The sequence below is a fragment of the Dunckerocampus dactyliophorus genome, chromosome 11 (assembly GCF_027744805.1).
Source record: "Dunckerocampus dactyliophorus isolate RoL2022-P2 chromosome 11, RoL_Ddac_1.1, whole genome shotgun sequence".
Taxonomy (NCBI): Eukaryota; Metazoa; Chordata; class Actinopteri; order Syngnathiformes; family Syngnathidae; genus Dunckerocampus; species Dunckerocampus dactyliophorus.
In genome coordinates this window covers 2,645,001-2,667,916 of record NC_072829.1, presented here as the reverse complement: position 1 = coordinate 2,667,916, position 22,916 = coordinate 2,645,001, and the positions used below count along the sequence as shown (strand labels likewise).

General features: G+C 44.9%; 1 protein-coding gene across 2 annotated transcripts in view; it reads left to right on the top strand.

Moving 5' to 3' along the window:
* Nucleotides 1-13,513: 13,513 nt before the first annotated feature.
* Nucleotides 13,514-22,916, top strand: part of fat4 (FAT atypical cadherin 4) — a 114,601-nt gene continuing 105,198 nt past the window's right edge. For both annotated transcript variants that reach the window (XM_054791420.1, XM_054791419.1), the window contains exon 1: nucleotides 13,514-18,928. In XM_054791420.1, coding sequence (XP_054647395.1) covers nucleotides 13,826-18,928 — 5,103 coding nt within the window. In that variant the 5' untranslated portion in view covers nucleotides 13,514-13,825. The remainder of the gene's footprint in view (nucleotides 18,929-22,916) is intronic.

The window sequence follows — 22,916 nt, the reverse complement described above, 5'->3', positions numbered from 1 at the left end:
ATTGTGTCCAAACCCAAAAAGACAAAATGCTGATCCATTCCTCTCCAAGTGACAGGTGCAAGCTTCAACTCATCAAGTCTCCATTTTTCAGCAGGGCCGACATTTACAGCAGCAAGAAAACAGCGAAAACACTTTAAAAAACCTGACATTTATATGATAGGTAGTTTTAGATTGGGAAAAATTGACATGCGGCCCAATTTTTGCTGTACAATGTACTGTACATGTTGGAATTCATCTTTCCCTCCGCAGCTCCATAGCACCGGCAGCACTCATGCACGCTACCGCCATCAGGCTTGACTGTAGGCCACACACAATTATTTTTTGTCAGAATTTTGCAAAGGAGCCACATTTTCCCCTGAATGAACTGCAGCTCCCCCATTGTTGGAAGTACTTGTGCACGCGCTTCCCCCTCGATGAACCGCAGCTCCCTAGTATTGACAGCACTCGTGCACATTACCACCACAGTGCTTGACTGTGACCCAGCTTTTGATTTACAGTGTCACAGTTCATGTTGGAATTCATGTTTTCCTCTCAGTGAACTGCAGCTCCCTAGTATGGGCGGCACTCGTGCATGCTACGACCACCATGCCATGACAGCTGACCAGTCCAGGGTGTGTACTGTATATACAGTACATGTAATGTTAATGAATCATACATTTTCCATGAAAGATGCATGATATATGATGCAAATCATGAATGTTGCCTCCACATATGAAGGACTTTATTGTCTTCAGGAGAGCTCAGGTGTACTCGGCTCCCACGTAACTCGAACCCAGCCAAGTCTGTTAAGTGTTTTTTGCATAATCCTGCTAAAGAACAAACTAACACGGATGAATTTCAAAAAGAATAGTGGTCTGCTGAAACGATGATTTGTGGGCTGGGAAAAACAGGCGACTCCATAAATGAAAGTGCTCACGTGGAACCTGAGATGGAAGCAGGGAGCGCTGGGAGATGACAGAATAATAAGCTTTTATGACCCTGGGGGGGAGGAGTTTGGAAGTGGTGGGGGTGGGTTAGGACCATAGTTTTCTAATGAACATGTGACTCAGCCGTTTTGTACCAGTGTCGCGTTGTTTAGCGTATTCCTGCGCCACAGACAGAGGCATGCTTAGACTGACACCTGTGGTCAGTGAGTCACAGGTACATGCCCGGTCTTAACACCTCCACCTGCCAGCTGTGAGAAGGAAGCTAATCTGAGAGCTAACAATGCAGCCTCTATTTCATCTTTTGTGGAAGGCAGAAAGGACGTGTGGGGGATGGGGGTTGGGTTGGGGGCAGCTTGAAAAAACACCTATTTCACCAGCAAAAAAGAAATCGGAGTGGGTGGCAGGTTGACTTCATGGAGGTGGGTGGCAGCGCTAACCTGAAGGGTTTGACTTGGTTCTCAAGGTGACCTCGGTGAGGCCTGTAGGAGATCAAACGCTAATCTCTCGCTCATCATCGTTGTTCCCCCGGCTGTGTGATCATGCTGTGTTGTAAACGCTTCTCCTTTAATCATCTGCTGAAACACTGACAGTGACCACAGTGCAGCTTCCTTGTGAGTCATTCCTGAAAAAGAACTCTTCTGGCTGGCAGCCTAGAGGCTCCCATTAATGGCGGCCCTGAACTGGACTAATGGAGGATTCATGTGTCAGAGAGAGAACACGCATTCAAACATCCACCGAGGTCATTATTCTATTGCATCAGCTAAACATTTAGCGCTGTTATTGTCCTGTGTGACGAGTGGGAAGGCTTGATTAGATGAAGAAATGTGTGAATCATCACGTAAAGATGACTGGAAAAGCAAACAAGCTCATCAAAAAGATCCCAGACAATATTATTTTATCATAATTCTGCAGGTTTTTCTGAAAGAAAATGCTCCACATGTCCATACGCTGTCAGGAATAAGTTCAGTACGACGTTCCAGAGGAACATGAAGCTTCAGAACACCATTAGATGCTTTGATCAAGGATATAGGCTCAAATTTGTTTGTAGTTACTTTATCGAGCCCCCCAAAAAGTGCCCTGTCCCGGCAGTAGTGACTTGAAGGTTTCAGGAACTTTGGGGTTGGCTACAAGATGGTGTGTGACCCGTCTTGTTCAGCCAGCCCCGCGTTTAGGTCGAGCTCGAACCAGGGTCCACAGAATGAGATTCGAGAGTGCTAGTCATCGAACTAGAAGGCCGACTGTCAACTCGATGTCCAGCACGACTCTTAAGGGTCAGAGAGTGAGGTTTCCTAACATACTTTTGCCCAACCAAAGGCTGGTACCTGTTACAGATGAACCTGCGACAAATGGACGAACTCCAACCTGTGGGCTATGTTGCACATTTTGCACACCAACGTCAACTAAAAAAAGCTAAGATAGATGACAAAGTTGGGTGTGCTCGGGATAAATTATGTGGAAAAATTAACACACATAAGTGATTCCCACTGCAGAACCAGCAACTGGTAGACGACTAAAATATATTAGTGGTTGAACAACACCAGCATCATTAAATTTGCGGATGACACTACAGTCATTGGACTGATCACTGGTGGTGCTGAAACATCATACAGAAGAGAGGTGGCAGACCTCATAGCTTGGTGTCGTGATAACAATCTCCTTCTCAATACAGATAAGACTAAAGAGATGATCATCGACCCAAGAACAAGGGAAAAGGAGCCGCATAGACCCCTGTTTATTGATGAGACTGAGGTGGAGAGGGTGAAAACCTTCAAGTTCCTTGGCACACACATCAGCGAGGACCTCACCTGGTCTCACAACACCCAACAAATTATGAAGAAGTCCCAAAGGAGACTGTACTTCCTGAGAAGACTGAGGAAATTTGGCATGTCCACCACAATCCTGAGTTGCTTCTACAGATGCACTATCGAAAGTGTCCTTACCGCCTCCATCACTGTTTGGTACGGTAACTGTACAACACGTGATAGGAAGGCACTCCAGCGGGTGATCAAGACCTCACAGAACATTGTTGGGGCAGCCCTCCCCTCACTGCAAGACATTTATAAATCTAGAGTCCTACGAAGAACACACAACCTCATCAAGGACAGCACACATCCACAACACTCATTATTCACACTCCTACCGTCAGGCAGACGCTACAGGAGTTTGAAGTCCAGAACCACAAGGCTGGCAAACAGCTTTTACCCACAGGCCATCAGGCTTCTCAACGAAGCACTCACACACGCCGCACGCAACACACGCACACACTCATAGCACTTTATTATTTATTTATTTGTATTAATGTCTCTTCTGTTGTTGTTGCTTAATTTATTGGCATTTATGTTTCTTATGTTCTTATTCATTTTCTTGTGTTTTTCTTTCTTTCTTTTTCTGGGAGAACGAACACAACAAGAATTTCATTGCGTAGCAGAACCACCAGTTTTACTGTGCATATGACAATAAAACTCTTGAATCTTGAATCTTGAATCTAAACTACCACTAACCCTGCTAAAATCAACTATTAAAACAACTGAAAAACATTAGCTTGCACATGCGGATCTCCGTCAAAGTCTAGCACAACCAGTTTGATCAATGGACTGAATGACACAGCAGCTATCAGGGTAGATTTGACAAACTGTTCTCCTCCAACAGGCTGCCTTGTAGCGATCCCTCCATCAACACATGTATTATCCAGCATGATGGACGATGGCAGCACGAACAGTCGTCTTTGAGCGATGTAACGTTTTATTACACCGCCAAACCTGAAACATGGTTGTAAAGTTGCTAAATCCTCGCTGTCACAACTACTTTCCGGTGTCTAGAAGTGCTGACAACACATTTCCTGCCTCAGTGAAGCGTGTGGACCAATCAGAAATAGCAGAAAGTGCAAAATGATCCCTCGTCCTGATGACACTGTTAATGCTGTATGAGCAAAGACATGATGGAGCAGACCTGGAGGGCCATGTGCACAGGGATACCTAATACTGTTCCTCCGCGGAGGGGGGACATTCATCCCAAGGAATGCAGGCGCGATAAAAGTGGATTTATGGCTTGTTATGGATGCTGGCGCTCGAAGCCACACACAAAGTTGAAACTTAATTTGCTTTTCATTGTTAATGCATGCACTCTTCTTTAATCTCTACTTCAGATCAATGCACAGAGCAAAGGTGTGAATGACTTCTGTGCAGGATAGGCCATTTTTCAGACTGGTAACTAGTCCATCCTTCATCTTTCATCTTAAACACAAACATAACATCACACGTCCATCTTGCCAAGTGTCAACATGCGCCCAATCACTTTGCAGTGCTGGCCCTTTTCCAAACACTTTCTACTGACTTTCCTCTTTAAAACAAACTTTCTTTGAAGTCCTACAGTGAAACTTCTAAGGTAGAACACAATCAGTTTCTGGATTAATCTGTCACCATTATAAAAAAAAACGGGCATCTGGTCAGGATGCCTCCGGACACCTCCCTGGGGCTTTATCGGACAGGTATTATCAGGGCACGTCTGACCGGTAGGAACGTTGGAGAGACTATGTCTCTCAACTGGCTTGGGAACACCTCGGGATCCACCGGGAGGAGCTGGATGAAGTAGGGAAGTCTGGACTTCCCTGCTAAGGCTTCTGCCCCTCCGACCCAACCTCGGAAGCAGAAGAAAATGAATGGATGGACATTCTTAATTGACATACAAGTTTGTCTGCGTATGTTTTACAACACTTTAGCACAGTTTGGATTAAATTCCAACAGGTAAGACCCACATGCCTTCTGTCTGGTGTAAGCTTATAAAGCAATGGTGGTGACCCAAATTACCTCAAATGTTTGCTACGGTACCAACATTGCAGTCACATTTTACCAGCAACGTCATGCTAAGTTTGCATATTCGCTGAAGAAAAACAACATGATCAAACTTACATCTTCCACATCTGTAATTGACTGGCGGATAGTTAGCAAAGGTCCAGGATTTATTTTAAAATGCATAGCAAAGCCTTTAAAAAAACCCCAAAAAAACCTGTCCACCGTGAACTGGTGGGCGTATGCACTGTGCAGGCTCATCTAGCTAGGGGTGGGGAAGAGACAGTATCATTTGAAAAAGCCAATTGTGCATAATAGGGGACCTTGAACCAGACACATGTTGTCTCCTTCCATGTTGAATTCAAGCTGCAACAAGGATGACATGAGCTACTTGCACAGCATGCTGCACAGATTAGTCCGGCGGCAAAAACTGCAGCAGAACACGGAGCTAGCCCAATGGACGTGACTGTCAGAGCTTATAATGTGATGGACGTTTACCCACAAAGCCAGCGTGTTGAACGTGATGTCACTAGCAGAGCAGTTTGGGGCCTCAGTGTGAGCACAGCTTCTGATTCACGCTTGAAAAGACACCCTTCAGGCGCTCCGCAGTTGATACCACTCATGATATTGAGTTTTTACTTACTTAATGGCGCGCCTCAGGGCTCCAACTTAGCATTCATGATACGTGATCTCTGGATTGAGGGACTCCAATCATGAGGGTTACTTTTGCCCTGCAGTCACGGCTTGTCTTGGAGACATATTTCATGGACTGGCGCTTCACAGCTATTATCTTTGACAAACGTGACATGGATCCCCAGGTAATAGCAGAACTGGAGGACAGTGTGTTAAAGTGATGGCTTAATGTGAAGGAAAAGATTTACACACGACTGCCTCAGATGTTGTTGTATATCATGAATATCTGCATTTCTTTCTGAAGCAGGGGTGTCAAACTCGTGCCATGGAGGGCCGAGACACTGCAGGTTTTCTTTGCAGCCGGTCACTAAAGCAGGTTATTTTAATGATCACCACCTCCTCTAATTTGAGGGAAGGAGCTTATCAATCAAATCACCTGCTGGAGAAATTGGTTGGAGAAAAAACCTGCAGTGTCTTGGCCCTCCATGGCACGAGTTTGACACCCCTGTTCTAAAGCATCCTTACAGGTTTCTTGTCAGGGAAACTTTGGCGATATTATCTATCTCTTCATCTGTCTGTCTGTCCAGCTATAGAAGATACACAGAGCTATTATCTATCTGTCTATCTGTCCATCTGTCAGTCTATCTAGCTATTGTCTGTCCCTCCATTTATCTGTCCGTCCTTCCGCCCACCCGTCTATTAGTTTATTTGTGTGTGTGTGTGTCTGTCTTTGTGTCCGTCTATCCATCCATCTGTCTGTCTGTTCGTCCGTCTGCCTATTTGTTTTTCTGTGTATCTGTCTGTCTGTGTGTCCATCCGTCCATCAATCTGTCTGTCTGTCAGTCGGTTCGTCGGTCTGTCCATCTGCCTATTTGTTTATTTGTGTCAACCCTCCCCTCACTGCAAGACTTTTTTAAAACTAGAGTCCTTCGAAGAACACACAACCTCATCAAGGACAGCACACATCCACAACACTCATTATTCACACTCCTACCGTCAGGCAGACGCTACAGGAGTTTGAAGTCCAGGACCACAAGGCTGGCAAACAGCTTTTACCCACAGGCCATCAGGCTTCTCAACAAAGCACTCACACACGCCGCACGCAACACACACACACACTCATAGCACTTTATTATTTATTTATTTATTTGTATTAATTATCTGTATTAATGTCTCTTCTGTTGTTGCTTAATTTATTGGTATTTATGTTTCTTCTGTTCTTGTTCTTTTTCTTGTGTTTTCTTTTCTTTTCTTGGGAGAATGAACAGAATAAGAATTTCATTGCATAGCAGAACCACCAGTTTTACTGTGCATATGACAATAAAACCCTTGAATCTTGAATCTTGAATCTGTCTGTATGTCGGTCCCTGTGCCTATTTGTTTATTTGTGTATCTATCTGTGTCCGTCCGTCCAGCCATCTGTCTATTTGTTTTTTCAGAGTATCTGTCTGTCCATCTGTCTATCAGTAAATCTGTGTATCTATCTGTCTATGTGTCCGTCTGTCCATCCATCTCTCTGTCTGTCAGTTTGTTGGCCTGTCCATCCGCTTATTTGTTTAAAAAACAACATCCAGTCTTCATATTTTCAGTGTCTTATTGTTTTTTTCCCTGTTAATTTTAATTGATATTTGTACCAAGATCAAAGTAGTCAACATTCAAATCACAGACAGCAAGACAACAGTTATTGATGAAATAACAGGACAAACAATATGGATTCCAACATAAAGTATGAATGGTCCATCACCTGAGCCAGGCTACCTGCTAGCATTGATTTTACTAAGTCTTTAGCATAATCTTCTCTGGAAGCTTCTACTGTTTTGCTTCTCCAGTTTTTGCAACAACAAAAAAAAATCTTTATTCAAGAAAATTGCTTTTTCTGCATTTTGGAGAAGATTTGTTACGTGTCCTGTGAGCACACAATGCCTGGAGGAAGACACATATAATCTGTAAAGGAGACACTCCTTACTACTTTAGTTTATTAGAAGAATAACCTAGGACAAAAACACTACCTGATACAATTCATAACCATAAACAGAACGTCGCTGTTTGGCTGTCTTACATGATTAACATTTAAAGTGATGCAACAGTGACACCTGTTGGTCATAGTTAGTATTGCCCACACTGCCGTTTTCTATTTTTTTGGCTCAGCACTAAATTGCACACTGTTTTACACAAAAACAAATGTAAATGTTACATAGCCCCCCCCACAAAAAAATACCTTTTCTATTTATTAAAAAAGAAAAATAAAAGTGTCATTCTGAATCCCAAATCATTTGTAAATCATTTACTTATTTTTTTATGACTATTTTTATTGTTGTATTATGAAGTTACTTATTTTGAATAACTATCATACAGTAGTTAACACAAAATAATAAAGTGTTATAAAATCTAAATATTTTTTTCCCTTTCAAGGGTCGCCACAGCGAGTCAATAATCCAACCATCCATCTTCTACCGCTTTTCCAAGGTCAGGTCACGGGGGCAGCAGCCTAAGCAGGCAGCTCCTCCCAGCAGATCCCAAGGCGTTCCCAGGTCAGTTGAGAGACATAGTCTCTCCAACGTGGCCTCCTACTGGTCGGATGTGCCCTGAACACATCCCCAGGGAGGTGCCCGGGAGGCATCCTTACCAGATAGATGCCTGAGCCACCTCATCTTGCTCCTCTCAATGTGGAGGAGCAGCGATTCTACTCCAAGTTTCTCCTGGATGACAATGCTTCTCACCTTATCTCTAACGCAGAGCACAGCCACCCTACGGAGAAAACTCATTTCGGTCGCTTGTACCCACAATCTTGTCCTTTCGGTCACTACCCAAAGCTCACGACCATAGGTGAGGGTAGGAACGTAGATCGATCGGTAAATTGAGAGCTTTGCCTTTCAACTAAGCTCTCTCTTCACCACAATGGACCAATGCAGAGTCTGCATCACTGCAGATGCCGCACCAATTCGCCTGTCCATCTCGCGTTCCATCCTTCCCTCACTCATGAACAATATCCCGAGGTACTTAAACTCCTCCACTTGGGGCCTGATCTCATCCCCGACCTGGAGATGACACAGGCATGGCGAGAACCACTGGGACTTGGAGGTGCTGATTCTCATCCCAGCCACTTCACACTCAGCTGCGAACGGATCCAGTGAGGGTATAAAATCATGGCCCAATGAAGCCAGCAGGTCCACATCATCTGCAAAAAGCAGAGAGCCAGTCCTGCAGCCACCAAACCAGGGCAGCCCTGGCGGAGTCCAGCCTTAACTAGAAACAAGACCGACTTATTGCTGGCAAAGCGGACCAAGCTCTGACACTGGTCATACAGGGAGCCAACCACCTGAATTAGGTGGTCCGGTACTCTGGTACTCCCGGAGTACTCCCCACAGGATTCCTCGAGGAACGCGGTGAAATGCCTTCTCCAAGTCCACAAAACACATGTGACTGGTTGGGCAATCTTCCATGCACCCTCAAGGACCCTGCTGAGAGTGTAGAGTTCAGCAGCACAGCATACTTGGTGCTCACAGTGTCCTGCTTCCCCCTCCTGACACGGCGGATGGTGGTCCAGAATCTCTTCTAAGTTGTTCTCCAGGCATTCCTCAAACTCCGTCCACGTCTAAGTTTTTGCCTCGGCGACTGCCAGAGCCGATATCCGTCAGCTGCCTGTGAAGTCCCATTGGCCGAAAAGGCCCGATAGGACTCCTTCTTCAGCTTGACGGCATCCCTCACGGCTGATGCACACCAACCGGTTTTGGGTTTACCGCAGCGACAGGCACCAACCACTTTACGGCCACAGCTCCGATCAGCCACCTCAACAATGGAGGCACGGAACATGGCCCACTCGCACTGAGTGTCCGCTCCCTCCCTCGGAACATGGTCAAAGCTGTCCCGCAGGTGAGAGATGAATTTCCTTCTGATAGGGGACTCTGCCAGACGTTCCCAGCAGACCCTCACAATATGTTTGGGCCTGCCAGGTCTTACCGGCATCCTCCCCCACCATTGGAGTCAACTCACGTCAATAATAATGATGAAAATATGATTATTATTTTCTCATATTATTCACTTTTCAGCAACGCCTAGATAACTTCCAATACTGAAAATGTAATCTTACATATTTATTACAGTACATAACAATATTTTTATTTTTTATTCACTTTTTAAATTATTATTATTATTATTATTATTATTGTTATTATTATTATTATTATTATTATTATTTTATTTTATTTTTGTATTGTTATTCCATGAAAATGAACTGAGTTAAGTGTGACATAACTACTGTGTATGAAAAAAACATAAACATAAGTAATGTTGGGATGATTAGAATTTGGTACCTTCTGCTACGGAGAAAACAAGTCATATCGTGCAATGATGAAAATATTCATCTAATAATAATTCTTATTTTTAGACAGCGTGGCTGTCGTTAGGTGTAGCTAGCTAACCGTTAACGCGTCGTACGTCTGTGTAGTCGGTCCAGCGATGTCATTGCGGCGCCATGCAAGAGCGCAGCAGGCCCTCGTGCTTGCAGAAAAGCCAGACAACAATAAAAAATGCACTTAAGCAAACACAGTGAGTGTGTTTGCTTGGAGAAGCAGCCCTCACACCCAAACAATCGCCTTTTTGTGCCTCCTTTCCTGTACCACTTAAACACGTCTGCATGCGCTTGAGGTGATTTGCTTGTTAAAAAAGAAACACTTGTTGTTGGACGAGGAGACTCTGCATGTTCTGTGTTTAGGTGTTTGGTGTATAGACTGGTGTCGAACCGGCAACCAGGCTCCTCAGGACCGACCTACTTCCTCCCGAAGTTCGAACTAAAAGTCTGGAAAATAACTTTATGAGTCCACTGCGTCTGATTTCCCCATTTGGCCTGAAAGGCAAACATTATTGAGAATGCATGAAGTTTTTTGTATGCTGAAGTCATTTTCGCACATGCAGAAGGAGGACGTGCGTGGAAGCTCAGGCAGGGGCAAGGTCGGTCTGAGCGCCTCAGTGAGGTCTAACCTTGTCCTTCAGCAAAACACTCAAAGCCTGACTGCTCCTGACGTGTTGTCATAGAAAAAACACCCACACTAATCCTGTGACTTCATGAGATCACAGCTTGAAAATTCATTTTCATAAATGAATTTTTTTTTTTTTTTTTTTTTTTACAAAAAGCAGGCTTCGCTACACATCTTGAAATAAAGCTCTGACAACTACCTGTCTGTCAGCTGTAGACGTGGGAGCTCTTAAGTTTGATCATGTTGTTTTTCTTCAGCGAATAGGCTAACCTAACATGATGTTGCTGTTAAAATGTGAGTACAATGTTAGCACTTTAGCATCACATAGCTATGCTAGTGTTGCTAACATTTGTCTCCTCCTGTCCCACACTGTAATGTTACGTTGTTGTATGTGATATATGGCATCTATTACGTTGGAGAAGTGCAGCGTTACAGTGTGTATGTCAAAAGTGGATCCTAAACCTTAGCACTAGGCCCTAGCCCTAATTGTAACCCTTACCACTAGCCCCTAGCACTAACCCTAACCCTAACCCTTAGTCCTAGCCCTAGCACTAACCCCAACCCTTAGTCCTAGCCCTAGCTCTAACCTTAACCCTTAGCTTTAGCCCCTAGCCCTAATCCTTAGCACTAACTGTAACCCTTAATCCTAACCCCTAGCGCTAGCCCTGGCTCTAACCTTAACCCTTAGCTTTAGCCCCTAGCCCTAATCCTTAGACCTAGCCCTAACCCTTAGCCCTAGCACGAACTGTAACCCTTAATCCTAACCCCTAGCCCTAGCTCTAGCTCTTACCTTTAGCCCTAGCCCTAACCCCGCTCAAGGACAACACATACATTAATACATTTATTTTAAGTTGTTACAAGTACGATAATATGGGTCATCTACATCTGTGCATTTGTAGTTTTGGTCTTTAGTGAAAATTCAAACTGTCATTTATATCTTTGTTCCCGAGCCTGTTCCTGGATGTGGTGTCTACGAGCTTCAAGGCGATTAGCACAAACATAACAACACCCCCCATTTGTCAATCAAAAGCATCCGTGGAGCTGCGCAGCTTAGCTGGCTGGCTAATCAGGTTTAGCCAAACGTCTCCTGTGGCGGCTAATCTACTTTTGAGGCTCTCTCGGCCTCGTCCATGTCAGCTCGCGCCACAGTCCGGCCCACTTTGTAATTCAATTAGCTGTCCCTTAGCTGTCCTACTTAGCATCCAGACAGACAGCAGCCTCACCATGACATCAAACAAAATGTTAGGTAACACTCACTGCTGGAATTAGCTTGAATTATCATTTTTATGAAATGAAGATTATTACCTTTGTGATCAGTGTTGGGAGTAACGTCTTTATTGTTTTCCACTAACGGGTAATCTAAGTAATTACGATTTCAATAGGCAGTATGCTAACTATAGTCAGGAAAACACTGCCCTCCAGCGTTATGGTAGAGAATTACAAGTCATGAAACTACTGTCCACTAGCCACGAGAAAGCCAAAACGCTTTTAAAATGAAGTACACGTGAAATAAAGTGACACATTAACACACATACTGTGGTATTAATCATGTTGAAGTTGTTTAGAGTTTCTATTATCTTTTGTGGTGTCAGTTCAGATATGATCATGTAAAACGATTTAGTCCAGGGGTCCCAGCGAGGGCCACATGGTGAAAAATGAAAGGATGCGACTTTGCCACTTTGATATTTTGTAAAGCAGCACATGTAGATATGCTAACAAGTTATATACTGTATATATATATAAAAAATGCGTCTTTAATTTTTTTTCCAATAATTAAACTTTCTTCATAAATAATCTTTGTAAATTTTGTCTGTAAATATTATGACTTATAACGTTTTTTTTTTAAAATAAAAATCATTATAATATATAACAAAATATTAAAAATATAAATGACACAACTTTGCTACTAAAATGACATTTTTTTTCAAAATATTGCAAGTTTATTCTCGTAAAATTGTGACTTTTTCCTTGCTGGAATGCGACTTTATTCTCCTGATATTTGGCTTTATTTTCTTAAAATTACAGCTGTTTTTTTTTTTTCATTTTTCTGTTGTTTTTTTATTTTAAAATTTCCAACTACTTCAACTTTTTTTTCTCGTAATATTATGCCTTCATTTGCATAATATTTTGACCTTATTCCCCATCCAAGTTTTCCAAAAATCACAGCTTTATTTAGTTTTGTTTCTTCCTCATAATACAGTTCTTTAAATATAAATATAAATAATGCTACTCCGCTACTAAAATGACATTATTTGTTCTCATAATATTACGAGTTTATTCTCGTCAAATTGCTTTTAATAGCATTATAATACGATAAAATATTTTGACTTTATTTATGTGAAAGTACTGCTGATTTTTCAATTTTTACTGTTTAACAAGTTTTTTGGGAAATCATTACATTTTCCATGCAATAAATATCCCATGTAAATAAGAAATAAATGTATTTAACAAATTAATATTTGAAAAAAACATCCACGGGCCGGACACCCGTGCGATAGGATGATGCTTTATTGAAATTACCACCAATAAATGTTGTTAAATTAAGGCGACTATGCATGCAACGGCAGGTTTTTTGCTTGGCAGCAAAGCTCTGAATGAGACAGTTGCCCAATATGGCCGCTAGATGGTGGTGCTCACCAACATTTCGGACCATCAGACCCTGGCGTCCAAAAGTTAGCAAAATAATAACTTTTATATTGGACATACTTAGACTAAAAAAAAGCATATATTTCAATCATCAGCTGGACCTGTGACTAAATTAAGAACTTGTGGAATGTATGAGTTTGTCTTTGCTGTGAATAATCCCACAAAGCTAAACACTCACTGTTATCATGTGGAAATGACAGCAAGAATAGTAGAACAGTCTAAAAGGAGGATTTTTCACGCTAGTAGAAGGTTCTAGAGCAACGCATTTAATGTGTATGTGTTTGCAATGTTCTTTCGCTTGATTTTGCTTTATTTTTAGAATGGAAGCTTGTTTCGGGATGAATTGAGTGTTATTATAGCGCATCTTTACCGGCTGTCCACATGATTGACGTCTTATGTTGGGCGTCAGCAGTGTGCGTGTGCGTGTGTGACAATAGAAAGTGATGGAGGCGGCGCGTACGCGCACAAGGAGCAGCGGCCGTCCAATGGGATCGCGGCTGGGAGGGAGTTTGCTCCAACTCCAGCTTTGTTTCAACTTTAGTGGGACTTGCAGGCACAAAGTGGACCGGTACTTCACGGCTCCTGACTGCACGCTGGATCAACTTTACGCGGCTTGGAGAAATGAATTTATTCCACTGGCGTTTGGACTCCAAAGTTTGCTGACGTTGCAGGAATGATTCTCACCTTTCTTTGGATGTTCTTGCATTGATGAGTGCGCACACACGCACGCAATTTGCTCGGATCCGCGCGTAAGTGTGCAGACGTCCCGTGTGGAATACAATGCTCTAGCGTGGATGCATCATCGGCATGGACTGTGTCTGACAACGAAAGGAGGACCGGACTGGCTGACTTGACCATGGCGCGCTCGTGCAGCGTCTCGCCGCGGCTTCACTCGCTCCTGCTGCTCCTATGGACTTTGTCTCGCTACTCGGCGTCCACGCAAGTCCGCCAAGAGTTCCAGGTGCTGGAGGAGCAGCCCGTGGGCACCTACGTGGGCCAGATAGAGACCCGAGCCAGCTTCACGTACCGCTTCAGTGAGAGCCACAAACTTTTTGCCATCAACTCCACCACGGGGGTCATCTCCACCTCGTCCGTCATCGACAGGGAGCTGCTGCAGAGTGATGTCATCAACGTGGTGGTGCTGTCCAGTCAGCCCACCTACCCCACGGAGGTCAGGATTGTCGTTTTGGATATTAATGACAATGCACCGGTGTTCCCGGACGCTTCCATCGTGGTGTCTTTCAAGGAGGATGCCAGCAGCGGAAGGCAAGTCATCCTGGACACGGCCACCGACTCCGACATTGGAAGTAACGGCGTGGACCACACCACCTACCGAATAGTGAAAGGCAACCAGCAAAGGAAATTCCGCTTGGATATTACAGTCAATCCCAGCGGAGAGGGGGCATTCCTGCACCTGGTGTCAACAGGAGGCTTAGACAGGGAAGTCGCTCCCTTCTACCAGCTCCTGATCGAAGTGGAGGACAAGGGGGACCCCAAAAAGTTTGGCTACCTGCAGGTGAATGTAACCATTCAAGACATCAACGACAACCCGCCTGTTTTTGAGCATGAGCAGTATCAGGCGAGTGTGTTTGAGGATGCAGCGGTGGGCTCCAGCATCCTGCAGATCACGGCGTCAGATCAGGATGACGGGACTAATGCCGAGGTCAGATACTTTCTAGATGAGGGCACGCCTTTCCAAATTGACCCTAAAGAAGGTACTATTATCATAAAGCAGAGTTTGGATTATGAAAGTAAGAAAGAATACTCCCTGACTATTCACGCAGTTGATAAGGGGGTGCCGTCACTGTCGGGCAGAACTGAGGCCACCATCAAGCTGTTAGATGTGAACGATAATGACCCCGTGGTGAAGTTTAGGTATTTCCCCACTACATCCAAATTTGCCTCAGTGGATGAAAATGCTCAAATTGGCACCGTGGTGGCTCTGCTCACCGTGTCTGACTCCGACTCTCCCACCGCTAATGGTAACATTTCTGTGTCCATCTTAGGGGGCAACGAGCAGAGACACTTTGAAGTGCATACGTCCCCTGTGCCCAATTTGAGTCTGATCAAAGTGGCCAGCATTCTGGACAGGGAGAGAATTTCCTCGTACAACCTAACGGTGTCAGTGTCAGACAACGGCAGGCCCATGGCGCGCTCGTCTTTTGCTAGCTTAGTTATATTTGTAAATGACATTAATGATCACCCGCCGATATTCCAGGAGGCGCTGTACAGGGTTGATATCAGTGAGGACGTCCCTAAAGGCAGCTACATTAAAGGCGTTTCTGCAACAGATGGCGACTCAGGGCAGAACGCCAACCTGCGTTACTCCCTTGTGTCTGGAAACTCTTTGGGCTGGTTCTCCATTAGTGAGAACAGTGGCCTGGTTACCAGCGCCGCTTTGTTGGACAGGGAGGTAACATCCGAAATTGTGCTTAACGTTAGTGCCAAAGACCAGGGGCTGCAGCCTAAGATTTCGTACACTAAACTGATAGTCAGCATCACTGATGTCAACGACCAAGTGCCCACCTTTACACAGAGCACATATCATGTGTCTCTGGTGGAGCACGCCCCCGCCGGCGCTGAGCTGCTCTTGCTCTCTGCGTCAGATGATGACCTTGGAGAGAATGGAACAATCCGGTTCTCATTTGATGCAGAGACGCCAGCCAGCGTCCGGGAGCTGTTTCGCCTGGATGCCGTGTCGGGGCGATTAAGCACAGCCGCCGAGCTAGACAGGGAGCATCAGGCCTCCTACTTGCTCCACATCCAGGCGGCAGACGCAGGCACGCCTCCTTTGCACTCTCTTGGAAAAGTCAACATCACTCTGAGGGATATCAATGACAATAGGCCTGTATTTTACCCTGTGCAGTATTTTGCTAATGTGAAAGAGAATGAGCCCCCAGGCACTTATGCCACCACTGTTTCCGCCACAGACCTCGATTTGGGTCGTAACGGCACGGTCAAGTACATAATCACAGCAGGAGACACATCCAAATTCCACATTAACAGCAACACGGGTAAAATCAGCACTCTAGTGGCGCTGGACAGAGAAGTGAAAACTACTTATCAGCTGCAGGTGACAGCAGCAGATGGCGGCGGCTTGCGCTCGCACACCCACGCCATTGTGACCGTGACTGTAATAGATACGCAAGATAACCCCCCCATTTTTAGCCAGAGAGTTTACAGCTTTGTCATGTTTGAGAATGTGGGTGTCGGGACAGTTATAGGGACAGTGTCAGCCTCCACTCTTGATCTTAACTCTAATATCTCCTATTTGATCACCTCAGGGGACCAGAGGGGTCTTTTTACAGTAAACGCCGCAGGTCAGATCACAGCATCCAGTCAGGTAGATCGAGAAGAGCAGGCCTTTTATCACCTTAAGGTCGTAGCCAGAGCAGGTGACATCACAGGAGAGGCCTTTGTGAACATCACAGTGAAGGACTTGAATGATAACGCTCCGCACTTCATTCACTCTGTGGAGCATGTTAGCGCGGTGGAGAACTGGAGCACAGGTCATGTGATATTCCAAGCCAAAGCCTCCGACCCCGATGAGGGCACGAACGGCGTGGTGGTCTACAGCCTCAAGCAAAACCCCAAAGGCCTCTTTCACATCCACGAGAAGCATGGCCTCATCACGCTGACCGGTCCGCTGGAGGTCACCACCACATCGTATGAGATTGAGGTCTTGGCGTCAGACACGGGGGTCCCCAGGCACACCTCCAGCTTAGTCCTCATCGTCAGCGTTTACGATGTCAACGACAACTCGCCCGTCTTTGACCAGCTCTCCTACGAGGTCGCCATCTCCGAGGCGGAGCCTGTCAACAGCCGCTTCTTCAAAGTGGAGGCCACAGACAGAGATTCTGGTCTCAATGGGGAGATCATGTATGACATTGTCGGCGGCAACACTGGTGACATCTTTGGTATTTTTCCAGACGGTCAGTTGTACATTAAAACAGAACTGGACCGAGAGCTTCAGGACAGGTATAACTTAGTGGTCGTGGCCACAGACCAGGCCGTGGAGCCGCTTAGTGCCACCGTCAATGTCAGCGTGATCCTGGACGATGTCAACGACAACCGCCCCCTCTTTAACAGCACCAATTATGTGTTTCACTTTGAGGAGGAGCAGAAGAGGGGCTCGCTGGTGGGCTTCGTTTACGCCGAGGATAAGGACTTTGGTCCAAACAGTGACGTTAGATACTCATTTGAGACTCCGCAGCACAACTTTGAGCTGAACGCCATCACGGGGGAGCTGAGGAGCACGCTGCGATTGGATCGCGAGTCGCTCATGAGACAAAGAGGCGCCGCCGCCTTCAGCTTCGTTGTCGTCTCGTCGGACCAGGGTCTCCCCAGGCCCCTCAGAGACCAGGCCAAAGTGCAAGTTTACATACAAGACATCAACGACAACTCGCCCAAGTTCACCAAAGACATTTACCAGGCCTCCATCTCTGAGTCAGCTCAGAACATGACCCAACTGCTGCGTGTCTCCGCCTCCGATGTAGATGAGAACAAAAATGGACTGGTTCATTATCGCATTGCTGAGGGCAACGAGGAAGGACAATTCAGCATCGAAAGCAGCTCTGGACAAGTCACTCTAGTCGGAAAGTTGGATTATGAGTCAACATCCTCCTATTCACTGAAAATAATAGCTGTTGATGCTGGCAGTGTGCCCTTGTCCTCCTCTTGCATGCTTAGCATTAGCATACTGGACGAGAACGACAACTCCCCAACTTTCCCAAAATCTTCCCTGTCTGTGGATGTGCTTGAAAACATGAGGATAGGCGAGTTGGTGGCCTCTGTGACGGCAACTGATGCAGACTCGGGCCAGAATGCCGACATAACGTACAGCATCACCGCCACAAACAATCACGGCACGTTTAGCATCAGCCCCAACACCGGCAGCATCTTTCTGTTCAAAAAGCTGGACTACGAAATGCAGTCCTTCTACAAACTCAACATCACGGCGAGGGACAACGGCAGACCACAGCGCTCTTCGTCTATTCCCATTATCATCCACGTGAGGGACTTTAACGACAACCCTCCCATATTCACGCCCGGGGACATTTTCAAATCCATCCCTGAGAACCTTCCCATCTCGGCCTCCGTCATGACCATCACGGCTCATGACACAGATGCAGACATCAACGGGCTGCTGGAGTACTCCATCGTCCAGCAGGTCCCCAGAGGAGGCCACTTCAGCATTGACCCGAGCTCTGGCCTCATCTACACCAGCAAGGAGATTGACAGGGAGTTCTCCAATCTTTTTGAGCTGACAGTAAAGGCCACTGACCAGGCCGTGCCCTTTGAATTCCGCCGTTTTGCCCTAAAGAATGTGACAATATGGGTCACTGACCTCAATGATAACATTCCCACCTTTGTATCACAGAATGCCCTCGTGGCAGAGCCCAACATCGTCATCGGCTCCATCCTGACAACAGTTGTGGCAGTTGACCCTGACGAGGGGGAAAATGGGGAAGTGGAATACGAGCTTGTGGAAGGGGACTCGGACACCTTTATCATGGACAGGTACAGCGGCGACATCCGCCTCGCTTCCCAACTTGTGCCCTCCCGACTCGTCTACACGCTCACGGTGTCAGCCACCGACCACGGCGGTGACCGTAAGACCTCCAGGACGGACATGACCATCATTCTGCAGGGTCTAGATGGTCCTGTGTTCACGCAGCCCAAATACATCACCATCCTCAAAGAGGGCCAGCCGCCGGGCACTAACGTCATCTCCCTGGACGCCTCCAGCCCGCGGGGGTCCGCCACCAAAGTGGAGTACTACATCGTGGCGGTACGCAGCAGCGGGAGAGCCGTGGGGCGACTTTTCACCATCGGACGCCACAACGGAGTGATACAGACGGCCGAGGAGCTCGACAGGGAAAAGGGATCCGACCTCTATCTGGTGGACGTCTACGCCATCGAGACGGACGCCAGCCAGCCCAGAACGCAGCGTGCCGAGGTGAGTACACAGCTAACCTTTTCACTTCTCCTCCTGCATAGGAAAGCCACTTTTTATTTGGCTGCATTTCATGTGTTTGTCAGGGGAGAGTTCATGAACTCAAGTGTTGGCATCTGCTTGAGGGATATTTGGATGGAATAATGAGATCCATGCTGGAATCGATGGAGGGTGTCCAAGTAACACATACAGTACAATGCAGCCACCTAATGCATTTGTCTGCTCATTAATTCAGTTCCTTCTTTGCTCTTCTGCAGTTTATTAAACCATCGTTTTGTCGGACATGACTAAGAAGGCTTGTTCTTGAGCATTTAGCGTTACAATCCGTGATGGATGTGCCTCCGCTTGCATGTGAGCAGTAATGAGTGCTTCAACATTCAAGGCCCTGGATGACTTCCTAAAGGGTGTCTAAAGGGTCTTCTAGTGTCTGTGTGTGATATATGTGTGCCAGAACTACTTTCCGGGCTCTATTTCAGGCCCCGTGGGCTGTTTTGGCACCGGGGGTGGTCCCAGGGTGTTGCATTATATGAGTGAGAAGCGCTCCACAGGACAATAAGTGACCATTAAAATTGGACGACCTCTTAAGCCTGCTTGAAAAGATGCTGAGGGCAAAGGAGGGTGAAACTTAAGCTTCTGGGCTGTGTTTTCATTAGGTGACGCACATTTTTGAGGCAGGCTCAAATGAAAAGCAAATGTGTGCCAGTAAATGAGGTACACCTGCACAGATTGAGGACAGTAATGCTGACATGAGAGAGATGAGTGATGATCAGTGGGTATTGATCCGTGTGTTTATGATTGTGGTGGTGTCAAACTGCACTTTGGCTGCCATATTTGGGGTCAAAATATTAGAAACACTTCTCACTTTGCTGCGGCACAGATGTGCTCCATTGCAATGACACTCGGAATGCGAGGGGGTGGTGTTTAGTCAAATCATCATGAAATCTGGTACACACCTGTAGGAGCCTGGCATGTGTGTAAAATCTTCAACACACAATTCACAGTGTTTCCCACAGGACTGCAATCTATTTGTGGCTGTGTAGGGTTGCGTTGGGGGGGGGTGGCAAAATGACATAATTGTCCAAATTTCACCTACTTTTCTTACTGTATTGCATGTACGAAACCTATGGGAAAAATATCCTAGTTTTTTGTATGTTTTTTTCTTACCTTTGTTTTTGTTTTTTTCCCCCTCAAAAAACGCCTGAGAGGGCTTTTAGATGGGGGAGGGGCCCACAGCGGCATCTGCTGAGAAGAGCGACACGTGCTTTCTTGTTAAACTCTCCATAAAATCTCCCCACTAGATTTGTCGCAAGTCGCTTTTTGTGTATTTGTTTTGGCTACATTTGTGGCGGTCCAAATTTATCTGTGGCGGGCTGCCACAAATGACGCTTCATGCACTTCTTCTACAAATGCACTTTTACTTTAAAAGCTTCATTTCTTTTTGAGCTGGCGGGAACAAAATCTGTTTTTCAAAAATGCTTTGTTTCCATATTTTCTCTTTTTATTCATATAAAAATACCTAACAAAAGCAAAAGTTTTGTTTTTCTGATTTTAAAAATTGCGTAAAGTTTCTGTGATTTTTTAAATCTAAAATTATAAGAAAAGATAAGAAATAAAAAAATCTCACAAAAGTAACGTTGTTGATCTGATTCTTAAAAATGCAGTTTAGTTTTGGTTTTACCCCCCCCCAAAAAAAATAAATAATATAAGAAAATCTAACAAAAGTAACTTTGTTTTTCTGATTTCTGATTTCTGACATTTGTTTTTGTTGTATCCAAAATTATAAGAAAAAATAAAAAAAAAAAAACTTTGTTTTTCTGATAAAAAAAATTGCAAGAATTAAAAAAAAAAATCAAAAAATATAATTTGGTATGTTTTTTTAAAAAAACTATAATTTTATATAAAATATTGTATTTCATTATTATTATTTGTTTTGCCCAATACAGATTTTTTTTCAATTTGAATTTTTTTTATCCAAAAAGCTAAGAAAAAAATAGGAAACAAAAGAAAATGTAACAAAAGCAACTTTTTTTCTGATAAAAAGAAATGCAGGAAATTTCTGTGATTTTTTTATTTTATTTTTTTATCCAAAAATATAATTTGGTATGTTTTTCAAATAAAAAAATAACTATAATTTTTATATAAAATATTGTATTTCATTTTTTGCTGAATACAGAACATTTTGCAATTTGTAATTTTGCATTTTGTGTGTTTTTTGTTTTTAATTCAAATCAAGCCTCTTTGCTAGACGTCGTGACTCAGGTGTATTATGATGTGTTTATGAGCGAGGGCAAAACTATTTGTGGTGGTCCAAATGTATCTGTGGCGGGCCACGCACTGCTTTTTTCGCAGGTGTGTCTTATCCAGTGAGTGTTTCTGTGGACACAAACTGCTTTAGAATTCATTTATGAGTGTAAGTGAAGCACCTACTTGGTGGTGGATCGTTGCAGTGAAGGATTACCTGGCTGTTAGTTAGCTAAGCCTCTCCTAATATTCTCTGAGGCCTCCACGGCAATATCAGATGTTCCCTCTCTCACTTTTGCCTTCAGGCAGCGGAGGCGATCTCCTTCTCCTTCCTCGTGTGGAGTGTCTGCCATAATGAAGCTTCATTCCCAGACCCTCAAACTCTCCAGATTGGTTTCACACTTAAACTTTGTCACCCCGCCGGCATCCCAAAGAGATGTCTTTACCTTCCCGGCCCTGATCGGAGCCAATAAGAAGTCGAGGAGTTCGCACATGTGGAAATGTGCTCCGGCTTTTGCGGCTTGACTTCCTTTGCATCGCAGTGTGGCGTGCTATAGTGTAAACCTGCAGACTTTTAGACTAATGTTTTTTCAGCGCTGTGTTTATACGCCAGATACCCGGTAGCAACGAAAGAGTAGGAGGACGTGTGCGTGTGTGTGTGTGTGTGTGTGTGTGTGTGTGTGAGGGAGTATTTCAGTGTTTTCATTCACGGGGTTACGACCCTGTCGCATTCTCTATTTCCCATTTCTGCCATTGATTGGACACATGAGGGGAAGCTGGCTTCTCCTCCTGATGTTTTGGAAACAAGCAAATGAGAACTTGGCTGCTTTCGCTCCATCAACAAGTGAGATATTGTCGCTGGAGAAACAGCAAATCGTTTTTAAGACGCGAGCGTGTTGTGCTGCAAGACACTTGCACGGATTGAAAGAAACTTGGATGTGACGTGCGATTGATTTACTTGAGCAGAAGACTGGAATTCCACCTTTTTGTGTTTACTTCCTCTTTGCTGTTGGCCAGAACGTCGGACGCAGCAAACACTTCTTGGCTACAGTGTTTGGAATGCATTGTCATCATCTTACAGATGATGTTTCTTTATTTTTTGAGACATTCATCACACCCTGAAACGTTGGAATGGTCATCCCTGAGACGCAGTGCAACCTCTAACTGTTCCACCTCTGATTTGCTTCAATTGCGAAACTCTTTTTCCCATGGGAAATAATCTGTTCCAGATACAGTAGATTTGGCCCTACTTTATTTTTTTGTGTGTTGTTGGCTCTACATAGTAGTGCCATCTAGTGTATGCTACACATTCAGTCCCATTATAATGTGTTTGGGCAAATAGGTAGCACCAAATCTATTGAAAAAAATCCCAAAAGTAGCACCGAATCTATTTGTGGCGGTCCAAATGTAATTGTGGCGGTCCCCCACAGATACATTAATGTATGGAAATGAGCGAAAACCCTCAGTAGTTTGTGTTTCTGGGTTTTTTTTTGTCCTCAATGTTGTCCCATCCGGACTGGACTGGACTGTGATGTTTTCCCGAACAGCAGTCCAAATCACACAAGGTCGTGTCCCGCCTGCACTTGAAGTCGTTGTTCCCCTCCAAAGTAAACACAGCAAGGCCTTCCTTTGCAGCAGATAAACCCACTCCGCAATCCCAATCCAGCAGCTTTTTCTTTTTGCGTCTTCTGTTATGTTTTTGTCCATGCCAGCGTCTCCACACGGCAGATTTACAAGTTTAAAAAAAAAG